This window comes from Colletes gigas, unplaced genomic scaffold (genome assembly GCF_013123115.1).
Source record: "Colletes gigas isolate AHSC1104 unplaced genomic scaffold, ASM1312311v1 Colletes_gigas_Sc00015, whole genome shotgun sequence".
Classification (NCBI taxonomy): Eukaryota; Metazoa; Arthropoda; class Insecta; order Hymenoptera; family Colletidae; genus Colletes; species Colletes gigas.
The window spans coordinates 191754-203202 of NW_025106644.1; the positions used below are offsets into that span (position 1 = coordinate 191754).

At 32.0% G+C, this 11449-nt stretch overlaps 1 protein-coding gene across 1 annotated transcript; it reads right to left on the minus strand.

The window, feature by feature from the left end:
• Positions 1-2183: 2183 nt before the first annotated feature.
• On the minus strand, positions 2184-9033 carry LOC122399849 (cyclic GMP-AMP synthase-like). Its single transcript, XM_043400864.1, has 10 exons — positions 8757-9033; positions 6897-6993; positions 6694-6813; positions 6161-6331; positions 5982-6082; positions 5585-5885; positions 3057-3212; positions 2864-2992; positions 2608-2794; positions 2184-2515 (listed from the first exon to the last, which is right to left on the minus strand). Exons 3-10 carry the CDS (start codon positions 6811-6813, stop codon positions 2424-2426), a joined length of 1257 nt encoding a protein of 418 aa, XP_043256799.1. The 5' UTR covers positions 6897-6993; positions 8757-9033; the 3' UTR covers positions 2184-2423.
• Between the last annotated feature and the right edge of the window lie 2416 nt (positions 9034-11449).

Here is an 11449-nt window from a genome sequence, read left to right on the forward strand (position 1 = left end):
ATTATTAACAATTACAAATACAATGGTACACTGCATAATCAGCCAGGACGCGGAAGGAAAACAATTCTGACTGGAACTGACGAGCGGTACAGAATACGATAACTTAAAATTAATCCAAAAAGTAGTGTACCAAAATTTACAACAGATGTTTCATCGAGGATTAGAAAATCGATATCGACGGAAACTGTTCGTAGGGTGCTACACGATAAAGGCTATCACGGTAGGGTAGCAAGGAAGAAACCTTATATTTCTATGGTGAATAGAATCAAGCGTTTGGAATTTGCAAAAAAATATGTAAGTTGTGATATAAAGTTTTGGAAGAATGTAATATTTTCCGACGAAGTTAAAATTAATTTATTTAATTCGGATGGAAAAATAATAGTATGGAGACAACCGAATTCAGAGTTCAATCAAAAGAATACGGTTCCTACTGTAAAACACGGCGGAGGTTCAATAATGCTGTGGGGATGTATGGCAGCAAGTGGAGTTGGTAATAGCGAATTTATTGAAACAATTATGGACAAACGAAAATATCTTGATATTTTGAAAAAAAATTTGAAATCGTCAGCTATAAAATTAAACATGCCAGCCATATATTATTTCCAACAGGACAATGATCCTAAACATACATCGTATATTGTTAAAGAGTGGCTGCTATATAACGTGCCAAAATTATTACACACTTCACCACAGTCGCCGGATATTAATCCCATTGAGAATTTGTGGCGAGAATTAAAATTAAAATTAAATAATTGTAGTTTTAGTAATAAAACAGATGCTAAACGCAAAATTGTAGAAATATGGAATAGTATTCCGTGTCCGACTACAAAAAAGTTAGTCGAGTCTATGCCAAAACGTTTGAGAGCAGTTATAGATACAAAAGGATTTGCAACAAAATATTAAAATAAAATATGTTAGTTACATTTGTTTAATTGGATCTGCTGTATGCTCAATTTTATGACAGTAAAACAAGAACAGTTTTGTTGCTTTTGCTAAATAGAAATGAACAATTAATTTTATTTAAGACTTTTTCCACTAATTGTCCGTCAAAACATATGAACAAAATAAATATTATGTTTTTACTTTTAAATATGTCCGTTTACGTTCATTTTCCCACCAGTTTTTATTAACTACATAGGTGTACGCTCAATTTTGTTAGTAACTGTACATCCAATGTAATTTTTCGGCCCATTTTTATGGGGCACTAGAACTCATAATTAGAATCATTAAAAACCTTCAATCCTTTCAGAAGTTATGATTTTTTAAACATACACATGAAATTTCAGGGTACCATTCCTAACCTCACATTACAATTAGGGAAAAGAATTTTTTTCTCGAAAGTACGTAGGTTTCGGGGGTATATGTATTCACCAAAAATGATTGTAATTGACCCCCGTAACCAAATATATTTTTTCCAGAATGATTTGAGATTTTTTAATTTTGTCGAAAAAGTCCATTTACTCGAATTTTTTTTTCGGATCTCCGTAATATTTCAGGGGTATGTCTATTCACCAAAAATGGTTGTAATTGACCCCCGTAACCGAATATATTTTTTCCAGAATGATTTGAGATTTTTTACTTTTATCGAAAATATTTGTCCACCTACTCGAATTTTTTTCTCGAATCTCCGTAGTATTTCAGGGGTATGACTATTCACCAAAAATGATTGTAATTGACCCCCGCAACCGAATATATTTTTTCCAGAATGATTTGAGATTTTTTAATTTTGTCGAAAATATTTGTCCACCTACTCGAATTTTTTTCTCGAATCTCCGTAAGAATTCAGGGGTATGTCTATTCACCAAAAATGATTGTACTTGACCCCCGCAACCGAAAATAATTTTTTCAGAGTGTTTTGAAATTTCGTAATTTAATTTTTTAATAACTTTTTAACGAAACCTTAATCAAGAAATTGATATTCTTCATTTTCGTCTTATTTTGGCCCCTAGAATTTCCCATTAAAACTTTTCTCAGGGGTGGCCGAACACCCTGTATAATATTCTAGCATACGTATATGCTAGAAAAATTGCATGATAGGATAGTTAATATAGAAACAGTGTTATATGTAAACATGAATGTATAAATATATGACAATTTTGTATAAAATTATTGCTAATGCTTCATAATAACTATATTATAGAAGTAACATTACAAATTTCCATGATATTGTATAATTTGTACATTAACATTAGAATTATCGACAATTATGGTGTATTTATTTGTACCAAACGAATTCAAACGATAGGTACTTGAAGAAATGTATAACGTAATGCAAATACATGATTATTTATTACAAATTAAAATTTATATTAGACTTAAAAATCGGCACAGATTATAAAAGAATGCACCATGATGTTCCATGTTCTATTTCTAAACAATTGTATAATATTAATATAGTACTGTTTTAACTATTATACATATAATTATAACATTGACTTACGATAGTACTTACCACATGTTTCATTTTGCATTTTATTGTATTTTTCTTTTAACATCTTTAATTCATTTTCAGTCACTGCAATTTGAAAAAAAAACTAGCATTAAAAGTAGTTTCATTATGAATATATGCAATTTATTTTAATACAATTTTACAAAATATAAACTTACAAACATATGATGCTATTATAAATGGGTCTGATGTTATACGCTTTTCTATGTTCTTTATGACATTACTCAAACGATGCGCCATATTATCCATTTCCAGTCTCCCAATTTTTTGCAATAAATTATATTTTGCATCCCAAAAATACTCAATTCTATGTTCCATGAAAGCGTAATGTAATTCTTGTAACATCTGAAAATATGATTCGTTTTTAATATAGTATTTTGTAAAAATGTGCATGTATTGTTTGCAATGACGTACATAAAAAAAGAGTAACGTTGAAGACATTTTATTAAGACCCTCTTGTGACCGCTGGTCGGATATATGTAAAAATAATGTTTCTATAAAGTAACTTGCCACATTCTTCCACTTTTGGACATCCCTCAATTTCTACAAGTTTAATAGTGAGAGCCATATAATATTAAGGTATAAAATATTTAATTTAATAGAAAACCTTCATCTGACGTATAACTGGCTTTACATTGCCCAACTTTGCGAGAATTTCTTTTTCTTGATAGTAAAAAGATGTCCTCCATTGAAGATTCTCGTTTATTTCGAAATGATAATTGATCGAAGGTAATGGAATTGCAAACCATGCTTTGTGTTGACACTAAAAGCAAGAATCGTTTGGTTCGACATTAGAAAATACAGGGTGTTCGGCCACTCCTGGGGAAAATTTTAATGGGGGATTCTAGGGGCCAAAATAAGACGAAAATCAAGAATACCAATTTGTTGATTGAGGCTTCGTTAAAAAGTTATTAACGTTTATAGTTGCGTCTGATAGATAGGCAACCTGCGTACAGCGCGTGCGCGCGATAGTGGTTCTCACTCTGCATGAGAAACACTACTTACAAGGAACCATCGCGAACGGTCCGGCTTCGATTTTGATGAAACTTTGTACACTTATAAAGCAGCCAAAAATAATCGACACGTATTTTTTTTTAGCTGCGGTAACTCGAGTTTAAGGGGTGAAACCACCCCTGGAATTTTGGCTCGAAACGGCTATCTCGAAAACGGAAAGACATACAAAAAAATTGTTAATGGGCGAGGTTGATGGTTTCTTATGTACAATAACATGGTGTTAAAAAATTTAAAAAAATACAATTTGTTTATAACAAAAAAAAATTTTTTAACTTAATTTTTCATTTCATTGAAATTTTCATAATGACAAAACATGACGAGCATTTTATTCCAAATCCATTGGTATGCGATTTTTTACAATTGCCTCCTACAGTTTTGCAGATTTTGATGATTTACATCTTGCGCGCACATCCATTATGGTAGTAGCCGTTCTAACTTTGATTTTAATGAAGCACTGTAGGCTTGCACTAAATCAAAGTTAGAACGGCTACTACCATAATGGATGTGCGCGCAAGATGTAAATCATCAAAATCTGCAAAACTGTAAGAGGCAATTTTAAAATATTACATACCAATGGATTTGGAAAAGTCCGGCCACCCTTGGGAAAAATTTTAATGGGAGATTCTAGAGGCCAAAATAAGACGAAAATCAAGAATATCAATTTGTTGATTGAGCCTTCGTTAAAAAGTTATTAAAAAATTAAATTAAAAAATTTCAAATCCTCCAGGAAAAAATTATTTTCGGTTGCGGGGGCCAATTACAATCATTTTTGGTCAATACATATACCCACGAAATCCTACGCACTTTCGAGAAAAAAATTCCTTACCGAAAATCTAATGTGAAGCCAGAAATGCTCGCCTTTATGCGAATCTTTAAAATGTCATAACTCTTGAACGGATTGGACGATTTTAATGTTTCAAAAGGCAAACAACGCATATTTTAGTGTAGAATATGTAGATATTCCAAAAATATGCAAAAAGTTGATCCTTGACCCCGCAAAATGAGAAAAACCCCATAAAAATGGTCCAATCTTCAAACAGCCATAATTCCTACAATAATGAATATATTTCAATGAAACTTTTTTCTGAAGTAGAGCTCATAGGTACCTACAAAAAAGTATTGGCCAACTTTTTTGTAGGGCGTCAAACAAAATTATTAAAAATGAAAAACGAATTTTTAAGAAAAATCGACAGGGCGGAGGTGCCTAAATTTTTCAGCGAAAAAAAAAATTTCAAATCATTCTAAAAAAAATTATTTTCAGTTGCGGGAGTCGATTACAATCATTTTTGGTCATTACACATTCCCCCGAAATCTTGGGCATTTCGGAGAAAAAAATTCAGTACGGGTGGAAGTTTAAACGTTAATAATTTCTTAACGAAGCCTCCATCAACAAATTGGTATTCTTGTATTTTTCCCGATTTTGTCCTCTAGAAGTAGTGCAAGCCTACAGTGCTTCATTAAAATCAAAGTTAGAACGGCTACTACCATAATGGATGTGCGCGCAAGATGTAAATCATCAAAATCTGCAAAACTGTAGGAGGCAATTTCAAAAAATCGCATACCAATGGATTTGGAATAAAATGCTCGTCATTTTTTGTCATTATGAAAATTTCAATAAAATGAAAAATTAAGTTAATAAATTTTTTTTTGTTATAAACAAATTGTATTTTTTTAAATTTTTTAACACCATGTTATTGTACATAAGAAACCATCAACCTCGTCCATTAACAATTTTTTTGTATGTCTTTCCGTTTTCGAGATAGCCGTTTCGAGCCAAAACTTCAAGGGGTGGTTTCACCCCTTAAACTCGAGTTACCGCAGCTAAAAAAAAATACGTGTCGATTATTTTTGGCTGCTTTATAAGTGTACAAAGTTTCATCAAAATCGAAGCCGGACCGTTCGCGATGGTTCCTTGTTAGCGACGTATCGACAGCCTTACAGTTTTCTGAGTTTTACAGGCAGAACTTTAAACGTTAATAACTTTTTAATGAAGCCTCAATCAACAAATTGGTATTCTTGATTTTCGTCTTATTTTGGTTCCTAGAGTCTCCCATTAAAATTTTTCCCAGGGGTGGCCGAACACCCTGTATATCTGGGAACATAATGACAAAATATACTAACATTTTCAATTTTATTGATTTTTATATTAGAACCATTAATTTTACAGTTCTGAAAACACAATGCTGGAACTAAATCAATGCTTATGTCTTCGTTTGTTTCTGGCATAGTCAATATTAATGTAAATGCTGGACCACTCTTCCTTATTTTAAATAAGATATTGGTACGATTTGCTGGCAAATGTAATATATATTTATCTTCATACTTTTGTAATTTATTCATAACTTTACTTAAAATTCTCTCGGTCCATTGACGAAATTTATGTGGGTTTACATAGCCGTCATCGATAAATGTATATAAGGATCTGAAATATGTATCAACATTAAGGTTAGTATAATGTATAACTGTACAAAAAAAATATACGTGTATACATGTATATGTATATGTTTCTTCTTCATACTTTCTTTCTGAGCGTGTAAGATTGCACTTTGGAAAAATAGTGTCTGTGGGTGAATAATTTTTTATGTATATTGTGATAAATGCTGGTTGATTCGAGTAAAGCTGAAAGTAAATAAATACGTTTTGCATACATTCATTAACATTTATACTGTGAATAAATCATGTTACTAATATTCTTACGCTTATGTTATTGTAATCAATAGGAAGTTTTAAATTAATATTTAAGTCAAATTCATCCAGCTTGCTAACTTTCGTCTGTTTAAAAACACTTCCGCAATAAATAATATTTCTGTACATTTTCTCGAATAATGTATCCTCCTTTTTCATTTCTTGTATCAAAGCTTCGACTACCTGTTACATTAAATCTTATAAAAAATAAATAAATAATTTCTTATAAAATAAATAAAAATAAATAAATAAATAATTTTGTATAAAATAAATAAAAGTAAATAAATAAATAATTTTGTATAAAATAAATAAAAGTACATACCCTACATAATTTTGTATCACATCCCTACCCCAGTCCCATAAACTACCCTCAAATACCCTTTGTTTCGCCCATCACTCACACATACCCACCCCCTAAACTCCCATTTTTCTACCCACTCCCTCCCCACTCACCCCACCCTCAAATCCTTTTCTAGAGAAGGAAATACATCGTCATATTCTGAAAAATTTTTAAGAAATGCATTCATAGAATTACGAAAACATACCAATGACATACAGGCTTTGTATCTTTTGACATTACCAGATTCTAATGATATAAACATTTTATTTGTTAAATTAAACACAGTATTGTCGGAAAGATATTTCTTTAACTGTGTCTCATCCATCTGTATGTTCATGAAACAATATTTAAAATTAGAAAAATCATATTGTAAAATAGCAACCAATATGCTGCTCGTATAATACAAACCTTAGATATAATAATTATAATAGCTTCCTTTGAGTAAAATTAGTATTAAAATCAAGTGTCGTATTCGTCGTCGTTTAGTTTGATTTTATAAACACAACTGTGAATATAACATTAAAAATTATTATAATACAATTAGAAAAATTGTTTTACTAATTATTTATCTTTCGTTATCACAAAATTAGTTAGTTCTAAGAAAAAAAACTTCAGATTAAAAAATTTGAATTTGAATTTTTCGTTAAATACCAGTAACTTGCAATATTTTTTTTTCTATTTTGTGAAAACGATATTTAATTGTAATATAAAACAGGGATTCGGTCAACCCTGGGAAAAATTTTAATGGGGGATTGCTAGAGGCCAAGATAAGACGAAAATCAAGAATACCAATTTGTTGATGGAGGCTTCGTTAAAAAGTTATTAACAATTAAATTCAAAAATTTCAAATCGTTTTGGAAAAATTATTTTCGGTTGCGGGGGTCAATTACAATCATTTTTGGCGAATAGACGTACCCCCGAAATCCTACGCACTTTCGAGAAAAAAATTCGAGAAGGTGTGAAATTTTTCGACGGAAACAAAAAATTTCAAATCGTTCTGGAAAAATTATTTTCGGTTGCGGGGGTCAATTACAATCATTTTTGGTGAATAAACATACCCTCGAAATCCTACGCACTTTCGAGACAAAAATTCGAGAAGGTGTGAAATTTTTCGATGGAAACAAAAAATTTCAAATCATTTTGGAAAAATTATTTTCGGTTGCGGGGGTCAATTACAATCATTTTTGGTGAATAGACGTACCCCCGAAATCCTACGCACTTTCGAGAAAAAATTCGAATAGGTGAAATTTTTCGACGGAAACAAAAAATTTCAAATCATTTTGGAAAAATTATTTTCGGTTGCGGGGGTCAATTACAATCATTTTTGGTGAATAGACGTACCCCCGAAATCCTACGCACTTTCGAGAAAAAATTCGAATAGGTGAAATTTTTCGACGGAAACAAAAAATTTCAAATCATTTTGGAAAAAATTATTTTCGGTTGCGGGGGTCAATTACAATCATTTTTGGTGAATAGACGTACCCCCGAAATCCTACGCACTTTCGAGAAAAAATTCGAATAGGTGAAATTTTTCGACGGAAACAAAAAATTTCAAATCATTTTGGAAAAATTATTTTCGGTTGCGGGGGTCAATTACAATCATTTTTGGCGAATAGACGTACCCCCGAAATCCTACGCACTTTCGAGAAAAAAATTCGAGAAGGTGTGAAATTTTTCGACGGAAACAAAAAATTTCAAATCGTTCTGGAAAAATTATTTTCGGTTGCGGGGGTCAATTACAATCATTTTTGATGAATAGACGTACCCCCGAAATCCTACGCACTTTCGAGAAAAAATTCGAAAAGGTGAAATTTTTCGACGGAAACAACAAATTTCAAATCGTTTTGGAAAAATTGTTTTCGGTTGCGGGGGTCAATTACAATCATTTTTTATGAATAGACGTACCCCCGAAATCCTACGCACTTTCGAGAAAAAATTCGAAAAGGTGAAATTTTTCGACGAAAACAAAAAATTTCAAATCGTTTTGGAAAAATTATTTTCGGCTGTGGGGGTCAATTACAATCATTTTTGGTGAATAGACGTACCCCCGAAATCCTGCGCATTTGCGAGAAAAAAATTCAGTACGGGCGGAACTTTAAACGTTAATAACTTTTTAACAAAGCCTCCATCAACAAATTGGTATTCTTGATTTTCGTCTTATTTTGGCCTCTAGAATCTCCCAATAGAATTTTTCCCAGGGGTTGTCGAACACCCTGTATGTAAAAAAATGAAAAGAAAAAATAGTACGGAATGTTATAAAATACGTACATGAATACTACATAAACGAATCCATTTGTCTACGTATCCACTTAGTCGATGCTGAGAACTGGACGAGAAAATGCGACGGGGCGAACTTATATACGTATTGCTTATCACAATCTGTTTATCACTGATAATGTAATTAAGTTAAGTTTTCATACGCGTACATATTTTTATTTAGTATAAATAGCTTTATAATACGATTAAAGGAAATATTTAGTAATGTAAGAATAAAATTCGTTGAATGTTTCATTCAGAATATCAGAGTACCATTGCGATACAGTGCACGCATCGAATCAACTGAATCGTATTACCGCGGTCGATATCGTAGTCGATTCAACGGTTATTGAATCGAATCGTAGATGTAAACTATTGCACGTGACGGAATTCTAAACATATTTTTATTTCAAACGGAAGGATGGAGTTAATCTTGTCGAACTGCTACTCTCTCGTCGACTTTTCTAAGCTTGAAGTATTATAAAATGCGTTATTTCTTCATAATTTACAACTTTGTCCTTTGGAAATATCGATAGTTGACTTTAGATTATCTATTCTACTATATCTATTATAGATACTACTAAAAAAAAGGTGCATAATTATGAATAAAATGTATATGTGTAATTATAATTATATAAAATTAAATTAAATTGTATAAACAAAAATAGAAATTATGTAAATAAAATTTACGATTATATAATTTTGTGTTATTAATTTGATAATTATTTAAAGTAGTCACCTTACAGATTTCGATGATTTTCAAATATGTTATGGACCTCGAAATTCTAAACAAGTTTTTTTCTATGGATATAACACCGGCTCGGCTTTAATTTTTAAAATATTTGCAAAATACTTTTGCTAGTTTACACTGAATTCGATTTATACGTACGCAGTCGCCACATAGTGTGTGAAAGTGTCTGTCCGTCGCTTATCTATCATTTCTATTACATAAACTCGTTGCAACGGTTAGTAACGGCAATCAAGTTTATGTAACGTGTAGATCGAACAAAAAAGAGATGTGTGAAAATCGTCCAGCATCATATTTTTATAAGTTTTGTTTGTAGAATATTTTTTATAAACAAATGACTGTAATAATATGTACAGATTATAATTAATCTGTAGAGATTATTACAGTCAATATTCTACGTACTATATTTAACGATTTCATGTACAAAATAATATACAGTCTCCTATAAAAACACTAAAAGATCGTCCACCTGTTTTCATTTGTAAAACTAGAACATTAACTTAAAAATTACATATATTTGATATTTTGTCGGGTGTCCCCAACTATTTATACAGAAAAGATTCTCCAGAAAATCGATCTTTTCGATACGATTTTCGATTCTTGGATATCCGATTTTGGCGCGAATCAATTTCTTTTGTAATGGCGAAATTTCTGTTTCTTTCATTTAATTTATAGTGTGATGTGTGAGACTTTTCTGTTTTTCCTTAAATTTACATTTTAAAAACTTACAAACAGCGACAAGTAAGAAAAGAAAAATCCCTTGTGTAAGCAATCGTTGGGGCGACCGTCGCAGTTGGGCGACGCGACGGATGTTTAGGTTATAAGATAAGAGGTGTCGATTCCGAAAAGGGAGGAGAGCGGAACGATCCCGAGGAGAAACGAGCGTTCAGCAGGCAGTCAAATAAAACCTCTTACGAAAGAAGCATCTCACCGCCCTTTAGTTTTCTTCACCCTTTTGTCCGCTATACTTGTTTGAGGACCATTCCTTAACCCAGACCTCTAAAGTTAACGACTTTTGCAAAAATGGGTTGTACTTAGTAATTTTGTATCTTGGAAATTATTCATAGTATTGAAATGTTTTTTTTCAGTTTTACTAGGAAAGGATTGACCTTTCGAAATAAATTTCGTTCCGAATAAAAAATCAATTTTGCAATATCGGGAATTATAAATAAAAATACATTGGGTGTAAGGTCTACTCGTATCACAGACGAGATATATGAATAGACCTTTCACGTAATGTAATTTTTCGGCCGGAGTTTCTGGGGTCCCGAGATCCCATTACCATTTTCGTGTCACTCGCAACGTTATCAACAGATTCAGAAATTAACACAAGAGGAAGTGAGACAGAAAATAAAATTACATAAATTTTATTATTTTTTAACGGAATTAAAGCTGTAGGGTCTATCATTGGACATTAATCGATTAATTTCATTGGAGAAATCAATCGATTAAGAGTATTTAAAAATTTCAAGATTATTAAAATTCCTAAGGATGTATTTCATTGATACGTACACCGCAAATTCTCTATTTTTTATTTTAAATTGTAATACATCATTTATTAAAAAAATAACTCGGCAGAAACGTATTTGCGACTCGAAATCAGTTTAATCAGACTGTGCATCGGGGCCCCGGAAACTTCTCATTCCTCACTTTCGCACACTATGCCCAATTGCGTGTACGTGAGCTCGTTGAGTTTCGGAAGAGCCGAGAAGAACAGGCTGATACTCGCTTTCCTTCTCGCTCTTGTATCGCTGACGTCGTTTACATTTCTCGAAAGCAAGCCTGGCATCGCCAACCGTTCGAATCGTCAGTAAACGACAAAAGCCATCGTGACTGACAGACCTTACATTTCTCGAAATCGGACCTGGGCGCTTTTTGAAGATTCATTGACTTTCCATACGAAGCGACCATGCGTTATATACATATACATGTTATACATGCTAGGAACTATAAATTG

Bases quoted from the DNA above. Each gene is read 5' to 3' on its own strand.
- LOC122399849 (XM_043400864.1), bottom strand. From the start codon at position 6,813: ATGGATGAGACACAGTTAAAGAAATATCTTTCCGACAATACTGTGTTT. The intron at 6,332-6,693 runs GTATGTTTTCGT...TTAATGTAACAG, and splicing joins ACAAAGCCTGTATGTCATTG to GTAGTCGAAGCTTTGATACA. The intron at 2,795-2,863 runs GTACGTCATTGC...TCATATTTTCAG, and splicing joins CAACGTTACTCTTTTTTTAT to ATGTTACAAGAATTACATTA.